Raw genomic sequence first — 19,995 nt, forward strand, 5'->3', positions numbered from 1 at the left:
TTATATATCAATAACTTGAATTTAATTTAAAATTAACAAAATTAATTTTTTCTTATATTTTGATATTTTATAAAAAAAAAAATATGTATTTTATTCTGACTCGATTCTGATCCTCTCTCTTATATTTTAGACACTACATATTCTGTAATTTTGCGAAATTTAAAAATTCTCTGAATACTTGTCGCGACGAATGATTGTATTTGATTCAGTCACTCGTTATGGTCCGCAATCAGTTGTCAGCGCAACTGGTTAAAAGTACCCATGAGCAATGTCGTTTTTTTCTTTCAAATTTAACAAACATTGCCATCCAGTGATAATAATTTAACTTGTTAACAACATAATCTGTGTTCTAATTAAATATATTGACATTTAGTATGGTTATTAGTATTTCTCTGATATAAATAACAATGCAGGGTGAGACAAAAATCACTTCCTACTAAAATAGATCCGCAATTTTTTGATTATATATTAAATAATGTTATATTATATTACATATCAATAACTTGAATTTAATTTAAAATTAACAAAATTAATTTTTTTTCTTATATTTTGATGTTTTATCCAAAAAAAAGAAAAAGATATGTATTTTATTCTGATCCTCTCTCTTATATTTCAGGCACGTATCCTGTAATTTTACGAAAATTTGAAAATCTCTGGACACTTGTAGCGTCGCGACGAATTATTGCTCAATTCAATGTTAATTGCACCACGGGACTCAAAGCGAATCCTACAGTCGATTAGAATTAAATTAAGATGCAAGAGGTATAAAGAAAAGAAACACCCGACAAAGTTGAATTATTGAGACTTCAGTGACGAAGTTTTTCCGTTTTAGCAAATCGTTCGTTCTCCGAGTACTCGAACTGTCCCGATCTGGTATTCCCAACGTATGTTTAACTAAACGGACGATGGATCGATACATTCAACGAACGTAACTTTTGCAATGTCTTCTATCATTATCGTTTTTATTATTTACCGGGCAACCTGCAGCCCGTACTTTTCGCTACGATTGAATGGAAAAAAGAAAAAAATAGTGTGCGAAGTATGAAACGGGCGAGTAAGTACGAGACGAGCATTATTTATTCGGCAAGAAAATCGGTTGATTCGAAATTCTCGACGCTTCGGTGATACAATACGCGTTGCTGAATAATTTTCCATTTGATGTAAAGGGGGTTTGGTAATTCTCTTCTCACGCCACGAATTTCGCAAGTTCTCGATATCCGTTCCTCCTCAACGTGCTTCACGTGTTATATATGGGTCATTGGCGATCCATCGGAGCCACCAAAGATAGAACTCTCATTGAACAGAAACACCTTTTAACCTCGCGTTCTAAGCGTGTAAACGCCTATAAAAGAACGTAATCAACAGAGTAATCAACCGAGTGTTAACGCGAGATTATCAACAACTCTCAAATTTGAAGTTTTATATTACTTACTATTTTAACACTAGAACTACAAAAAAAAAAAAAGTGGTAAAAATGATCGATTTAAAAATGAATAATATTATGAATAATTTTTCGTACAAACGAACAAATAAAAGCTTGTATACTTCTTTGTATTATGAAGCTTTTCTATTTTTTTTTTTTTTTTTTTTAATAACTTTGATGGGAATTTTCTAGTGTTAAGATATATTATATTCCCAGTTATTATACTATATTCTAGCGTTGAAATATACTGTTGTCTATATTAAAATAAATAACGAAATAAAAACAAAATAAATAATAAAATAGAAATAAAATGAAACAAAATAAAATAAAAACGAGCTAAACAACAAGATCGACAAAACACAGCAATGCTGCATCAATACAAATACTATATTATATTATAGTATAGTATCATAGTATCATAGTATAGTAGTAAAAATACTATACTATAATATAGTATGTACAGTATAACAGCAATATTATATCAACACAATAAAAACGAGCTGAGCAACAAGACCGACAGAATACAATCGACGTGTGATCATTCCCATTCACTTGGACAGAAAAAAAAAAAAAGAAGAGTCCGCAACGAATGACGCGTTTAATTAATAATCCAAACACCGCACGTGTGTACGTGCAATTGCCAAACATCCCAAAATTCGCGTAAAATCGTTCGCGATTCACGCCGCGCACCGAGAGGGCTCTGCTCTGCTGCACAAGTCTCCACGCGTGTTACCAATTCTCGTCAATTGTCGATCGTTCGACAGCTGGAAACCATGAGACCGCGGCTCTCCGGGTGGAAAACAGAGGCGGGATAATCACGGTTTGGCGTATGTGTTCGCGTCGCGTGTGCGACACAGAAACGAAACGAAACGAAACGAAACGAAACGAAAGCTGGAAGCCACCGGTCAGCGATCGCGGCACGATCGTGGCGTGGCCGCGTGCGGTCGTTCGTATCGTTCCTGGATCAATAGCACGTGATCGCGGCCGGCACACCGAGCCCCGATGATATAAACAAAGAAACGTGGCCGCGCAGCGTACGCGCCGGTGCGGCGCATCGATTTTCGACCCCGTGTGCTACGGGGTGGTTTTCCCTCCTCCACGACACATGCACGTACATAGATACGTATGTATACGCACGTATACAGGCGATTCACGGTAGGTACGCGCCTGTACGCTCTCGTCGACGAACCGTGAGACGAGACGTCGTCAAAGGACGTCTGAAATCCTCGTTTCGGCATAATTTCGAATATTTCCGAAAGATCGACCCTCCGTCGACGAGAGCTTGTCTGTGAAACAGAGACATCACTCGGGAGATGCAGACTTGTGCGGATTTCTTGCGAGATATTCAAAATTATCTGGTTACTAGATTCCGATGTTAATTTCATCCGATTTTACGAGTAATTTTTTTTTTTTTTTTGCTTTCGTGGAGAGTAATGAAACAAGTTGTAATTTATGGGGGAGGAGGCTCGGAGGAAAAAAATATCCAAGTTGTTGAAAGATATTTACATGTATATACTAGCAACATCTGCCTATATACTAGATTTGAAAGGGTATTTTCCACACCTGGAAAATGTAGGCTTATTTCAAAGAAGCAATGGGACAAATTGTAATTCATATCCGCTAAAATGGTCAGAAAAGAAAAATATCCAAGATTTGCTAAAAAATATTTACTAGCTTTAAAAGGGTATTTTTCACAACTGGAAAATGTAGGCTTATTTCAAAGAAGCAATGAGACAAATTGTAATTCATATCCGCCGAAATGATCAAAAAAGAAAAATATCCAAGATTTGCTAAAAAATATTTACTAGGTTTGAAAGGGTATTTTCCACAACTGGAAAATGTAGGCTTATTTCAAAGAAGCAATGAGACAATTTGTAATTCATATCCGCCAAAATGGTCAAAAAAGAAAAATATCCAAGATTTGCTAAAAAATATTTACTAGGTTTGAAAGGGTATTTTCCACAACTGAAAAATATAGGTTTATTTCAGGGAAACAATGAGACAAGTTGTAATTCATATCCGCCAAAATGGTCAGAAAAGAAAAATATCCAAGATTTGCTAAAAAATATTTACATAATATGGGTGTTTTATATTAATAAACTTTTATATTAATTCAAGGTGGACGAGCTCTTAATACTTTTGTGCACAGAGATAATTTAAAAATAATTACCTCGTCTTACTTTTTATTATTTGTATACATCCGGGTAATATCAGTAGAAATAATATATAATAAATATATAGTTTTCAACCATCTCGTACACCCGAGTCTCAATAAGCAACAGCTCTAATACGAAACTAGGTGCAAAATGAAATTTTGCTTAGAAGCGTATTTGACATTTGCAGTGTCGTGACCTCGAGTCTGATATTTTCAGATATCTTAGATAATTTACAATGCGAAATTGAATTTCTGTAAAGTTCGTTCAACATTCATACTTCATAGGTTCATAATTTTCCTCTGCGATGAAAAAAAATGTGTGACAAGTCCTTTCGATCTTTTCATTTTATTTTTATCTAATTTCCAGTAAAATCAACGGCGAAAAATATTGTTAAATATTTTTGACGTTACTATAAAATTAAAATTGTATTACAATTGTAAATTCAAATATAACTGTAATGTAATTTAAATTTAAATGTTATATATTGATTCACTTGCACGTTCAATATTTTTACCTTCTTACGTTTTACTGAATTACATTTACTTTTTGTAATAATATTACGCGTAGAAAAAGCCATAATTACTTTAGCTCCAACAAAATGTTTCACTAGCTTGCTGATAAAAATGAACCGACTGTTACGGTGTTTTATTGATCAAAGTAAAGTCTAACGTCGTTGAGGTAAGATCGTTCCAGGAGTGACGGAGAATTCTGTTTTGATTTCAGGCGAACGCAGCGGTAGTGTTCAAATGCACTTGGCCAGGTTGCCTGGAAATCAAAGCGACCGTGGCCCTTATCGAGGAGCACGTGCGCCAGTCGCACTTGGGGTAAGTCTAAGCGTTAGCTACCCTAACAATAAGACGCAACAAGTCCCCTGAAAATCTAACGAACTTTCATCTACCGCACGAACTTGCTCCACGTAACGATTATTAGGCCATTTTCATCATACAATGCGAATCGTACATACAGGGTGGAAAAAGAAGTTTGACCCACACTTTGAGTAAGAGTAGCCCTGACATAATATAGAATATAGTATATAGAATATATAGAATAGCGTCTCGTTTCATTTCTCAATTTTTTGTCGACAAAGAACAAAGCATCGAATCTCTTCGAGTTCGATTCGTAAACCAGCTTCGTGTCGCGTAGTTTCGTAAGATTTTTTTTTTCAATTCTACGCGTTATATACTCTTGAAGCGAGAGAAAAAATGAGTATATGATTTCCCATATACACTTGAAGCCCATATCAAAGCCTTCGGCATTCGAGCGTTAACCTTGAACCAGCCGCGATAAGATAAGTTTGTCGGCCGTACTAAACTCCGTGAACGGCGACGAATCGACCGATCCACGCACGAGTCACGCACGTGGGCGCGACGGTCTTTTTTGTAACGAGGATCACGCGCGCTTTTTCAGGCCGAAGAAGTCGAACGGGTACGACAACGAGGAGGAGGACGACATCTCTGACCATGAGGAGGAGTTTTACTATCAAGAGGTGGCGGTCGATCACATGAGCTCACCGCCGACGATGTCCCACCGAGACATGGCCAGGCCTCCGCACGAGGACCCCGAGTACCAGAAACAGCTCCGTTTGGAGGCCACTTCCGCCATCGTTAACACGGAGAGCATGATGGCCGGCATCAGAGAACGGAACACCGCGTTCACCATTTCGCAATCGCCGGTACGTTTCCCCCATCGAATCTGGTTTCCACGCGTTCACTATACTCCGACTCCCAATCTACATTAATGTCAGAACTACCAAAATGGTCGAAATGATCAATTGATAGATATCTTATACAAAACAGTGTGTTTTTGTATTTATTTTGAATGATTCTTCGTAATGTCGATAAATAAAAGCTCTGGCCATTATAAAATGTTATTAAAGATTGTTTGTTCCTTTTGCTTTAACGTCTCTGATGGAAATTTTATGGTTTAGTCGCCGGTTAGTTCTAGTGTTAATGTCAGAACTACCGAAATGGTCGAAATGACCAAGAGAGAAATTTATATCTTTCATTCTCGCGACATGTATAAATCAAAAGCTCGAGTAAGTTTATCGTATTGTAGAGCTTTTTATGCTTTACTCGCTGGTAGTTCTAACGTTGATGAGAGATTTTTCGTAATAATGGAATAACTTTTCGATAGTACGAGGTGAGAGTTATTTGGTTCGTCCGTTTCCTTTTTCGTTGGTTTTCAGTGCGCTATTTTACTGACAATTTGGTAATTTTAATCTTGACTGGTAATCATTCCTCGTTGAAATAATTTTTGTCACCTATTATGAATTGTATATTATACGTTATGTATTTAATATGCAGTTCATAAGAGATGATAAAAATTACCAATCGAGATTAAACTACCAAATTGTCAGTAAAGTATATTATTTACATTGTATGTTATATAGTATAATATTTTATATATTATATATATATATATATATATATATATATATATATATATATATATATATATATATATTGAAATATTAAGTTGATAATAAATTTATGGTTTCGAATAAATACAATACAGTGAAGAGCATAACTGAATTGTCGATACTTTAAACTATCATAATTTCATAAAACATATCGCATAGTAATCTATTTGGCCACATTTTGAAGCGTAAAACTTATAATTCGAACATTCTAAGTTCCACTTTTTTAAGAATAGTTAGAAGAGTACAGTTACTTCGAGTTACTTTTAATTACCTTATAGTTCTAGTAACTTTATAAATTACAATAGTAACTTCACATGTACTTCTAGTTACTTCCATTTACAATAGTAACTTTACGGTTACTTCTAGTAAGAATAACAACTTTACATTCACTTCTAGTTACTTTATGGTTCTAGTAACTTTATAAATTACAATAGTAACTTCGCATGTAGTTCTAGTTACTTCCATTTACAATAGTAACTTTACGGTTACTTCTAGTAAGAATAATAACTTTACAGTTACTTCTAGTTACCTTGTGGTTCTAGTAACTTTATAAATTACAGTAGTAACTTTACAGTTACTTCTAGTTGCAGTAGTAACTTTACAATTACTTCTGATTACAATAACTTTATAGTTACTTCCAGTTACAATAGTAACTTTACGGTTACGTCTAGTTATAATAGTAACTTTACAGTTACGTCTAGTCACTTTATGGTTTTAGTAACTTTATAAATTACAATAGTAACTTCACAGTTACTTTTAGTTGCAGTAGTAACTTTATAATTACTTCTGGTTACAATAACTTTACAGTTACTTCTAGTTACTTTATGGTTTATCAACTTTATAAATTACAGTAGTAACTTCACAGTTACTTTTAGTTGCAGTAATAACTTTACAATTACTTCTGGTTACAATAACTTTACAGTTACTTCTAGTTAGAATAGTAACTTTACAGTCACTCCCAGTTACTTTATAGTTCTAGTAACTTTACAAATTACAATAGCAACTTCACAATGATTTCTGGTTACAGTAACTTTTTAGTTACAGTAGCACAGTTAGAATAGTAACGTTTAGTTACGACAGTAACTAGAAAGTGTCGGGAGATTTTCGTAATTTTCGCTGTTTCAGTTACGCTCTTGACCGTAGATTCGCGGCGAGATTCGAGTCGAAATTAAAAAAAAAAAAAATTATGTGATTTTCGTTTGCGCAAAACACAGGGCACACCGATCAAGCACATAAAGCTGTCGCCGCGGCCGCTGCAAGCGTACCAGCAGAACATGGGCCTGCTGACGGTGTCCACCGGGAAGATGCCGTCGTCGCCGCGGCGGATCCGGGGCGAGACGAAGAAGTGCCGCAAGGTCTACGGTATGGAGCACCGCGACCTGTGGTGCACGCAGTGCAAGTGGAAGAAGGCCTGCAGCCGTTTCGGCGACTAGGCCAAGCGGCCGCCCCGTTCGTACGTCCGCGGGCGGAAACAACCGTCGCCGAGCCGACCCCAGAGTTTGCCAATGCTACGTTTAAACTTCTCGCCAACTGCCAGCAACACAATTGCCAATTTCCACGGTCGAACGGTCGAGACAGAGTCGCATCGTCAGTCAGTCGACGACTCGTAACCGAATCGAATTACGAAAAAACGAGAAATCGTTCGTCGTTGTCGTCGTCGTCGTCGTCGTCGTCGTAATGTCACAGTAATAATTGTTTCGACGACGATTCGTTGCCACACGGCGATGGACGACGCGCGACGGGTCTCTCTCGCATGATCTGGTACAACCATCGTCCACCATCTTGCAGAGAACGAGTTCGATAGCATCCGACATCATATATTAAGTATATTAAGACAGATTTTCGAAAGAAAGGAAGGAAGGAAGGAACGTAGGGAACGATCTCTCTGTCGGGGTGTGTTCAACGTAGCAGCTGACGTCGAGCTGGCGGAACACACCTCACCTTCCTGTCTCCTCTTCTTATTCTTCTTCGTGCAAAACCCGTCGTTCTTCTTTTTTTTTTAATCTCTCGAGAGTTCGCCTCGCTAAACTCTCCTTCTCTTCTCAACCTGCCACACCGAGAGAAAGAGAGAGAAAGAGGCGGTTTCTAGAAAGAAACGTCAATCCCATGACGGATGGCGGATCGATCCGATGGCGGTCGATCACGCGTTTCGCGGTATAGTTGGCGTAGAGAAGAACACGGGTAATCGAATTGAGAGAGAGAGAGGAGAATCGTGCTCTCGATCTCGTCCGAACGACCCTGGCTGTTGTCGCTGTTGTCCAGCTGGAATGGAGAATCCGAGCACCGGGGAAATTTTATCGGCAGGAAAAGAAAGAAAGAAAGAAAAAAAAGAAAGAAAGGAAGGAAGAAAGAAAGAAAGAAGTAGAGGATCGTTGACCGATCGTCGAACGATTTCTTATCGCTCTCGTCTGGCACTTGGCAAACTCCGTCAGGGTCTTTTTAGCCGTAATAAGGGGTTTTGATTAGTAGATAGCGAATAATTGGCGTGCGGGACGAGGCGTCCTTAGACTGTCGCGTCCTCCTTCTCTCTCTCTGTTATCTGTTTAGCCTTTTTTCCGCCGCCTGCCTCCTCCTCCTCCTCCTCCTCCTCCTCCTGTCTACGATCGAGCACGCGGGAGGCCGCTTCCGCTTTCGCCGGGAAACACATTTGAAACTTTTAAAATGGAGGAGAGGGGGAAAAAAAAAGGAAGAAGGAGGAATCTTTCTCTTCTTCTTTGTTTTTGATTCGGTGGATAAAGTAGACGAAACGAAGGGGGCACGGGACTCGAAGAATCGCGACACGACCCGAGCACCGGCTGCATCTGTGGAAATACGTGCCGACTCCTTAGCTCTCGTTTCAAATAGGTCTTCCTTCATCCGACGAGAACGCCCCTCGGCTCTCTTCTCGCCTCTTGCCTCCTCCGAGGGATATGATCGACGGTTGTCACGCGATCTCCGCGGAGAGTAAAGAAAAGAAACATGCAAAGTGAAGAGAAAGGAAGAAAAATGGGGGTGGGTCACGTATGCGTGTCCCCACGTTGTGATCGATTTATTCGTCCGTTGCTGCCTCACGATACACTCCTCGCCACGTGCGCGTTCGCCAAACGAATAATTCGCGATCGAGCGTGGGATCACGACGTGCACTCCCGTTTTCGAACATTCGCTTTCGAGTTCATCAGCCGAGCTACTACTGACTGCTACTTCGAAGAAATTTTGTTGATCGGTCCAGGTTCGAATTGAAACGATCGTTCTTGTTTCTGTTTCGACGAGAGTGTACACGCGTAGTTCTAGAGTTCGTTATAATTTTATAATTTTAGAAAGCTCCCGGAGCCAGTGGAAACAAAAAGCGGGAGATCGAAGAGAGGGGCCAACGTGTCCAGTTCGGAATTTTTAATACACTGTTGAACAAACACGCGTATAGAGGAAAGTTTGTGATCCCGGTTGTGGTTGGCAAATTTTTAACACATTCCTTTGATCGCGGCTCTAACGCGAAATATTTGTTAAAATGGGAATCAATATAAGAGGAATGAATTTGCAGCATCATTTAAACAAGAAAAGAGAAAGGAAACTAAGTGTGCAAAGGAGGAGAAAAATTTGCCGGGACATCTGCAATTCACATCGCCAAACGAATATTCGCCTTCGTTTCGTTTTTATAAATCATGAAATATTCGTTAGGGAACGGCACGTATCGCAGAGTGGAGGTCGTGTATAGTATAATTTCTCTGTCATAGCGTAATAGTATAATTTCTCTCTGTAATGTATATATATACATACACATATATATATATACATATACGTGAGGGGGACGCACGCGAGCGTAAGCGCGCGCGTTCCGTACGAACGGAAGACCGTGAAGAAGGAAAAGAAAAGAAAAGAAAAAGAAGAAAAAAAAAAAAAAAACGAAAACGAATATTGTTCTTCCTGTACGAAGGACGAAAGGCGAGCGCGAAGTCCATAACGAAGAATTCGCCGCGAACCTGTGCGCGAGGCAATTGTGATATTTTACTCTCCAAATTTTATTCGAGTTTAATGAGATCTCCGCGCTGGCCTGATTCAACGAACGAATTTTGGTCACCGGAGTCGGTTTCGGGCTGAAGGGCGAAACGAGCGACGAAAGGATCCATCATATGGACGTGTCGATACAGCGGTGACGATTTTAAAAGGGGGGATGGGGGAACGCGCGGATGCAAAATTTTATACACCAATTATCATACTGCCAGATTAAAAAAATAAAGAAGAAAAAAATTAATAAATAAACGCAGTTCAATGGAACGATTAGAAGAATCGCGCGGAATGAAACACACACACACATATATATATATACACACTCAAAGGAAAAAGAAAAAAATGAAGTTTGGACAGTGTACGAGAAAGTATACACACACATATATATATATTATATATATACACACACATCACAGAATATACCGATCAGTGTGTGTCGGGCTCAGGCTGCCTGCTAGCCTCCTCTCGACGACCTAAAACCGTGTTTGCCGAATTCGTAGGGAAACGAGGAATAGCTTAAGAGACAAAGTCAGAAAGAAAAAGAAAGAAAAAACGGAACATGGAGCACGCACGCATGCACGAGAAATTTCGTTTAGTGGTAGATCGGCTTCGCAGTTGAATCGATCGATCGATTGTACCCGAGAGAGATCTTGCTTGCTCTCCGGTTACGCGTACGTACGTACGTAAAAGTGCGTGCAACACGCGTCTAATATATCTAGGACAATGGAGAAAGGAAAAATTCGAACTCGTCGCGCCTCCAGCCAACTTCTCTGTCTGTCCATCCGCGAGGCAGGCTTCTTTCAACAACTTCAACGTTAAGCGGACCTTCAGGTCTCAGTTGAAAATTTATATCGAATTGGCAAACGGAAACAACAAACGGTGAGAGAATTCTTCTTACGTGAATTTTTTTGAACGATAAACGCGAAAGAAACTGCGCAATTGGATGCGTAATTGTTAGCTCAAACGGATCGTCCCTTCGGAGACGTTCTTGTTCTTCTGCAATCGCTGTCCAGAAGTTATTAACCAAACGGTGGCGGACCGGGGAACGAAAAAGGTCAGAAATCTTTCATACTAGACTAGTTTCTCTTAACACTAGAACTATCGAGTGGTCAATATGACTAATTCGTGTTTTTTTTTTTTTTTTTTTTTTTTTTAGATATACTACAGATGCAAAATAGCGTATTTTTAGAGGCTTAAATGATGTTTTTATAAAATACAGTCTATCGTATTTCTATTTTTTTTTTTTTTTCACTTTAACATCTCTGATCGAAATTCTGTGCTTGGTAGTTCTAGTGTTAACAACTCGATTACGTTTGTTTGTCCGTTGAACGGCGATCTTGGGTGAATATTACGGGTTTCGCCTTTGAAACTCTCACCTCTGTCCGCCACCGTTGCGCGCGAGCAGCTCATCACAAGCTGATGACAAAAAGAAAGAAAAAAATAAATAATAATAAATAAATAATAAGTAATAAAATAATAAAAAGAAAACGACGTTGTTCTGATCTCGAAAATATTCGCGGACGCGACGCAATCCGCGAATCATCATTAGATTACGTCGAGTTGCTTGAGAATGTGTAGCGATCGGGATCGTTGTTATCTCGTCGAATAAATTTAGACGCTGATCTATTTTTCCTTCTTTCGTCGTTAATTATTCTTAATTATTAATATTATTAGCAATTTGTTACTGTTAACGGGACACAAGCGCGCGCACGCGTCCCCTTTCTTTTCTTTTCTCTCAACGAGCGAACCAAAAGCGAGAGCATTCAAACGAGATTTGAATTTCTCAAAGACTCTAATACTATATATATAGGTACTATTATATCTCTAGTTGACATTTGTTCGTTCTTTCCCTCTCCTCTTTCTCTTTCTCTCATTTTACAATTCGCATCTGCGAGAGGAGAGTGCTATACTTCCATCTGACGCTGATCGATGCTCATTTTTTTTCTCTAGTACAATCTCTCTCTCTCTCTCTCTCTCTCTCTCTCTCTCTCTCTCTCTCTCTCTCGTCACAGCCACATTTTATTCCGCGTTTTGCTCCCGCATAATTTTACGATTTATATGTATATATTTATTAAATCTAAGGTCTATCGATATTTAATATATATATATATATATATATATATATATATATATATATATATTATATGATAATTATTACGTATTTTAATGTTACGAACGTATTATTAATAACACGTTTTAACACACGATAACGTTACTTGAGATTAAGAGATTCGTCGGGCGAGTAGGTGTTTGAAAAGGAGAAACAGAAAAGAGGGAAAAAAGGAAGAAACGGGAGGAAAAGAGTCAATTATAACCGCGAAAAATGGAGGGAGGGGGGGGGGAGAAGATTAGACTAATTATACGACGTATATATATATATCGTGGCGGTATTACGTTTCTTTTTTTTTTTTTTTTCGTCGTGACACGTAGAATCACGTATTACCGAACCAAAGACGCCGTCGTGTTTTTCCAGTCGTCAAAGCCATGGTAACACTTCGCGGGAAACCGATCGTTTAACCCAGCTACGACTCTCAAATTCTTCGACAGATCGTCTCTCGTTTTCTGAAAGAGGTGGAGGAGGGCAGAAAAAGAAAAAAGAAAAAATTTACAATGTTCGAAGATGTTCGAAATTTGACAGAGAGACACTTTGCAAAAGTTGGAAGAGTAACAAAGTTTCGACTGAGAGAAACGCAGCGAGGGTTAAACTCAGTTCCACCACGAGTTAATCTTTTTTTTCTTTCTTTTTAAGAATGAGGAACAATTTTTCTCTTCTTTTTTCTTCCTTTTTTTCTTTTTCTTTTCGCGAACACGCGTTCCAAGTACTTAGGGAAAGTCTGTCTTTCTTTGTTCAATCACGAAGATCGTGCGAGAGGAGATCTAACAAGTTCGATCGGACGTTTGAAATGACATATAAAATTGGAGAGACGAGCGGCGAATTCATTTGTGTGACGAGCAACATCGAGCACAAATTGTTACGTTAGTTGAATTTAATCGATATTGATCCGCGTAACCGTTGTTCTACATTGCTAATATCTTTTTTTCTTTTTAAACGTCAAACGCGCGTTCAGCCCGAGAATCAAACGGATGGATGATTTTAATGATATTGTTAAACTTGAAGATTGAGAATCATAAATACGAAGGATCAAGTACGACGGACCTGTCTTTCACGTGTGATCTTCATATCGAAACCCAGCGAATTCCCCGCAGAGAGTAGGATTTCGTTAGACGAATTAGAACAATAACACACAAAGTATTATTAATGTGTTGCAAGAACTTAACTCAACGCTGGTTCTAGAAGAAAAAAAGAAAAAAAAAAAAAAGAACTAAACGATCAAAATCGTTGAATCGATGTACGATTTTCAATGGTCCAATGGCGGATTTCGTAGGAAGATTCTGAATGGAAAACGATTCGTCGTGTACTAGTTTGCCGAATGAAACGGTAAAAGAAAAAAAAAAAGAAAAGAAAAGAAAAGTAGGAGATGAAAGTCGCGAATAAACGTCGCGAGCGGTGTGAATAGGATAGAAAGTAATTGCCGTCCAAAATAGGTTCCTTCTTCTAAATCAAAATTGTCAAATGAGAATGGTACGATTGTCGATCGGCATACTATATACCTTCCTTCCGGAAAACCACGGTGGAACGCCGAATAATGCTACGAAAAAAGGTGAAACGAATGGAGAAAGGGTGATTCGAAGAGATGGAACGCTTGATTGTTGACAAAGAACAAAGAGAAGACGATACGAGAGGTGTCGAAGGCAACGAAGTTGTAGAAATTGTATCGACAATTTTGTAAATCTCCAGTTTTTTTAAAAAGAGGATCTTTTTTAATGTTGCCAGTGATGAATAGCACGGTACCAATGATGTTGATGATACGAAAAATTCAGACTACAACAGACAAATTTAAAATAGAATTTTGAAGAATTAAATAATTTCAAAAAGTTAAAATTACATAAAACTTCTTAAATAAGAGAAACATTCTTTAAATTTTACTTTATTCTATGTACGTGAATATAGAGAAGTCGCGTATATATATATATAGTCGTGAGGCGTTTAACCTCTTGCGCTGGAATGACGCACGTCGAGGATTCTTTGCACCAAATTCCAACATTTTCTCATAGTTTTAAGTATATTTAAATGTAACCCAGGCAAAACGAATGATTTATTATCTCTTAATAATTTCTATCCAGCCATATATATCGTACCGACAAGTTCAAAAGAAAAAGACAGCGATGAATTATTGTGTACGGTTCGGTCACTCGTTATGGTCCGCGAACCAGTTGCCAGCGCAAGGGGTTAATATCAAAGAAACGATCGAGTATTCCGTTCTTAGGGCAGCACTCAATCTGTAAATTCTTATTCAAATTCACAGACCATCGACACCGATATATATATATATTCAGCACAAAATGATACGTAATCTGTGTCTTTTAATTATTTTTATTTCTCTTTTACACGTACAAAAAGAAGAAGAAGAAAAAAAAAAGAAACAACACCCGCGTCCCCGTGAAACGAGGAACATTTATAGAACTTTTGATAGATCGATCTTTTTACCAATGCGTACCAAGTAGTATTATTCGGCACGACGTCGAAACGGAAATTCGGAAATTTCTCTTCCCGTGTCCGTGCGCAAAAGTCCCGCGAAACGAGGGAGGAGCGCAAGTTCGAAACGCAAACGCCGGCTTTGATTCCTCTTCTCGCGAGAGAGAATCTCTGGCGGGGGAAAGTACAAATTCAAGTACGTGGCACCACGTGGACAGAAAGAAAAAAAAAAAGAAAAAAAAAAAAAAGAAATCGCGCAAGTACAAGGTTGAACGACTGTGCCATCTGAAATGCCAAATCTCTGGTACTTTTATTGTAAAAGTAAAAAAATTCGAGGAAAGAGAAGAAAAAAGAAAAAAAAAAAAGAAAAAAACCGACCAAAAAAGAAAAGCAGAAAAAAAAGAAAAGAGAAAAATAACGAAGAATGACAGAAGACAGGTTGTCTTCGTAGGGAGACATTTGACGTTTGAAAATTGCGACGATGAGAACGCGAAAGAGAACGAGAACTTAAATGATTCGTAACGGAAGCTTTACAGACTTAAAGATACCTCAGGTTTATTTCATATACAGGAAACAAACAAACGGGACGGGACCGTTTTGATCGAAGCGAATGCGTGCTCCTTCTCCGGACGAGAGGAAAGGAAAACAATAAAAAAAAAAAAGAGAAAAAAACGGGATGACCTCGTCTAAACGACGAACGACGGAGCCGCTTCGAGTCCATCTTTTCAGGATTCATCGTCCGCGTGGGATGGTGGTTTCGTTGTCCTTTCTCTCGCTTCGATCAACATGGCCGACCGACATAGGCACTGAAACTATATTTCATGCGAAGTGAACGTGTCAATATTACTTAGTCTAATTCGTTGCTAATCGAGTCGTTTCGGAACTCGGTTCGTTATTATTGTAATTAAAGTAAAATATGCAATCGCATTTAATAGATTACCTGAAAACGTTCAAACGCCAGGGGAATACAGAATAACCTTAGGCCCGATAATTTTCTGCCGACTATCCTCCCAACGACAATATAATGAACACAATTATAAAAAAAGATAATGGAAGGAAACGGCGATTCGATCCGGATCGAATCGTCGTAACGTTGAATATTCTTCTTCTGCGCCGCGGAAGTTCGTCTTTCGCCAAGTGTGACAGAGCCGAAATTCCCTGTGAACGTTGTGGCACGCGATAGTACGCGATGATAGCGTGTTTGGTACAATACGTACAGATTGATGTGGACGCGTGCAGTTTGTGCCAGACGCGTGCGTCCAACGCTCATAGGAAATTCCAGCTGGAAAATAAAAAAAAAAAAAGAAAAAAAAAAGATAGAAGTCGCAAACACTCCGCTCCGGTTGGCAACACTGTACGTAACACAGGCCGCGATAGCCGAGCATAGTCCGCGCGCGTATTAAACTAAGCTATATTCGATCGATTCGACAAGCGAGCCAATTAGGGGCGATCAAAATCCTATATTGAATGACAGACGGAGACCGGCGATCACCCCCGTCGTGGATAATCAATCCCAAATGGGCTCTTTCTCTCTCTCTCTCTCTGTGTGTGTATGTGTCCCGAGCACGATCGCCGTGAATTCAGAAGAGAAAGAGAGAGAGAGAGAGAGAGAGAGAGAGAGAAAAAAAAAAGAAAAAACAAGTCGCGGATAAATTAAATGGCCGGGATTTTTTTTATCATACCAAAACGATCTCATATCGATTTAATGAAATGCAATTTTTGATCGTGCGGTCGACCGGGGGCGCTTGTTCACACACACGTACACACGCGCGAAAAAAAGGAAAGGGAATATAGAAACACACGAGAGACGCGTGCATGTGTATACATATGTACGTGTATATGTACACGTCTGCCGACACACACACACGCACGCCGTGACGTATCAATCGCGGCGACATCTTCGTGAGATAGAGCGACGAAAATTTATTGCATGTACCTGTTTTTAAATAGAAAGAATGAAGGAGAAGTGAGAAACGAGATGAGAAAGAAGAGAAAAGGGATCGTCGTCGCCGAACTCGCGATGCGAGCGACGCGGCAGACAAAAGGCGAGGCGTGTATTTATGAATTCGATGTCGAATCAATCAATCCGAGGAAGGCGAATCCTTTTCGCCGCCTGACCCCACACACACATACACACACACCTCGCCTTTTACGCCGCGTTTGCACTTGGTCGATCGCACAAAGCAAAGACATATTATATTATTATATTATATTATATATATAAATATATATATTATTATATTATATTATTATCATTATTAATTATTAATTTCTATTGATTATTATTATTATCATTATTATTATTATTATTATTATTATTATTATTACCATCGTCATCGTCACTATCATCATCATTTCTTACGGACGGAAAAAGCAAAAAAGGAAAAAAAAAAAGAAACCAGCTATTAACCAGTATATCACTAACTAGTAGAAAAAAACGAAGAGGAAAGAGAAAACACGTGGGACCTTTGCGAGGAACTTCTTACTAATTAGTATTACGCAATATACTCGGTGCATCAATATGTATACGTATATCGAGTATAGTCGAGAGCATATTGAACCGACCACGAGAAGAGAAGAGTGCTGGCAACCAGCGACTCTTTCAATCGAATCTTAAGCATCCGTACATCGCTGCACAAGCTACTGTTTATCAAGAATTTGCGAGAAAGGAAATATAGCGTAAAAAGTCGCTGTGGTTATGTCGCATTATACAACATCGTCGAAAATGACTCGAACCGAAATGTACGTCTGTCGAACGAGATTACTACTGGACCGGCGTCGAGAAGTGTATCGTTTTATCAGCGGACTCTATTGATGATAAATAAAAGTCGTAAATAAAAGTCAACTTATTAATTCATTTTTTTTTTTTTTTTTTCTTTTCTGATCCATCAAGTCACTTCGATTTTTCTGCTCGCCGACGACGATTGCCATCGCGCGATATGTCTCAAGTATAGCGAATAGCGAGGCGTGGATCTTCTCTCTTTCGATTTCGAAAAAGATCCTTCGAGTTCGATCTGATTCAATCGAGAAAGAGAAACAACACGAAGTAACGAACTGTCGCGCTGTTAGGTTTTAATCGGTACGCGTTATTATTTCTTTCCAATGCCTCGAAGTGTTGAGGAATGAATATATTTTTAATGTCTCAAGAGGGACGATGAATATTACCGTTAACATATTTCCATTGTGATAGTAATATAGACAATTTAGTGATTAGAGTGTCGAGTAATCTTCATTTCGACTGACCAAGGTCTTTCAATTATATGTACCGCATAATATTTATTTCGTTGCTCAAAAAGAAGGAAACAAAAAAAAAAAAAAAAAAAAAAAAAGAAGGAGAAACGAAACGTATACGTGTAAATAGGAATATAATAATCTGTCGAGGAAGAGACGGCGTAAAAAGAGAAAAACGAAGAGTGTAACGTGTGCTTTGATGACTCGTGCCATAATGGGACATAATCGCAGCCTATCTCGGACATTCACCCGGCCAAAAGCGAAAATTCCACCAGCCACGTTTGCGAGGAAATTCGAAAATTTTCATTTCGAAATTTGAAGGCGCGTAGACCCTTGGATCGATCGAATTTCCAAAACGAATCTGTCCGACGATCTTTCCTAAGCACGATCGATATCTGTTGTATAGATACTCGCTATATAACGAATATATTAGAATCGAAGAAGAAAAAATTGAAGAAAATCGTGTAAAATTCTTATCTAAGAATTTATTTAACTCCATGAAATTTCCCACTCTTTAACAGCGATCGAATATTATTGAAGATCGATAAATGTATATATTCACACACAACACATATATATATATATATATATACACACACACATATATTTTAATCGAATAATATATTATAAAAATTTAACGAAATTTCAGTTTATTTTGTTGTACGTTAGCCAATGTACATAGAAAAGAATAAAGAACGAAAGAAAGCGTTTGGAGATGGACACAACATCGATGAGAATTTTCTACGAGCACAAACGCCATGTACCACCGATTCGAACATGTCAATATCGAGCAGTACAGTGCCCCTAATCGATCAATGAAGTTCCATTGGTTTGTGCTTGCTGAAAATCATGCTCTTAATTACTCGACCGCGACTGTATTTAATATTCCGTCGAACGTGTCACCATGCCGCTGTTAATACACCAAACATGCACGCGATAATAACAACACGACTTAGGTAGACGTGTTTTTTTTTTTTTTTTTAGCGAATTAACAAAAAAACTTCTCGAACACCATTTTACTAGCTAATCTTAACGAATGGTTTCTTTTGGACTCGACGTAGTGGACAGTGTCGACGAAATAGTTGCAGTAATCGTTAGCAATATATTGTTATACTATACTATACTAAAAAAAAAAAAAAAAAGAGAGAAGTTAGAAGATGCAACGAAATTTTTCGATATTACTAAAAACGTATGTAACGTTAAAGTGAGAATCTGCAGTGTGATATGGATTGCTTTAGAGAGAGAGAGAGAGAGAGAGAGAGAGATGATAATAACATAATCATTGGTGTAGGATGAATCTTTTTTCTTTTTCTCGGCGTGTATCGCGTAATCGGTAGTATAACGAGATGGTATATCTGTCGCTGGTAGCACTGTATACAGGGTGATCGATCGAGAAATGAAGAGGAAAAATATTTCCTTTTCGATTGTTGCAGATACGAGAAAATATGTCCAAGTCAAAATCCAGAAACTTTTAAAAGTAAAAGGGTAAAAATTTTTTCTCCGACGAGTGCCATTTTTAGTGCTAGTTTACGAATTTAACTCTCGATCGATATCATTGGACTATTATCGACACTAATGGTGATAATTAGAATTTGAAATATATCGTGTATTACAGCGCATAGCGTCGCTTAAAAGAACCTCTTTCACCAAATAAATATTTTATACATAAATACTATCCTTTCGCACTACTGAAATTTCAACCAACTGCATTCAAAGATCACAATTGCAATTGCAATGTTCTTGTTAAGAATAGGAAAACTCGAACGTGATAATTTCGATGTTCCAACATTCTCTCGTATCCTCAAAGCACAGTGAAGGAAATATTCTCATTTCTGACGTTTCTATCCTACATACGTACATATGTAAATACGTACACAAAATACTGTCCCAGGATGCGTGAAATTTTCGCGCGTCGAAGACCAAACAAAAAAGAAAAGAAAAGAAGAACAAAAGCTTGGTTCGTTCCAAGGAACGTGCACTCTACTTGAACGCAAGTCGCCAATGCACGCGTTCCTAATTAAACAATACACGGCGGCGAGTTTCGTTTCGTTTCATTATAGGTGATAAATATTAAGATCGACGCGCGCCACGCATATACGAAGACTCCTTTTTTTACGCAAAGACTGGCTTCATCCCCGCGATGTGTGCGGACTATTTTGATCCCGAATGTTGCACACACACACACACACACACACACACACACACACAAACGTGGGAATTAAATAATAAAGCATATCAGGATCGG

At 38.4% G+C, this 19,995-nt stretch overlaps 1 protein-coding gene across 2 annotated transcripts in view; it reads left to right on the plus strand.

Annotated features, from left to right (window-relative positions):
- The window catches only part of LOC122538233 (zinc finger protein 395), a 161,898-nt gene extending 152,043 nt beyond the window's left edge, over positions 1 to 9,855 (plus strand). For both annotated transcript variants that reach the window (XM_043672135.1, XM_043672136.1), the window contains 3 exons: positions 4,303 to 4,403; positions 4,987 to 5,251; positions 7,213 to 9,855. In XM_043672135.1, coding sequence (XP_043528070.1) covers positions 4,303 to 4,403; positions 4,987 to 5,251; positions 7,213 to 7,431 — 585 coding nt within the window. In that variant the 3' untranslated portion in view covers positions 7,432 to 9,855. The remainder of the gene's footprint in view (positions 1 to 4,302; positions 4,404 to 4,986; positions 5,252 to 7,212) is intronic.
- Positions 9,856 to 19,995: the final 10,140 nt, after the last annotated feature.

Source organism: Frieseomelitta varia, unplaced genomic scaffold (genome assembly GCF_011392965.1).
Source record: "Frieseomelitta varia isolate USP_RPSP 00005682 unplaced genomic scaffold, Fvar_1.2 scaffold_976, whole genome shotgun sequence".
Classification (NCBI taxonomy): Eukaryota; Metazoa; Arthropoda; class Insecta; order Hymenoptera; family Apidae; genus Frieseomelitta; species Frieseomelitta varia.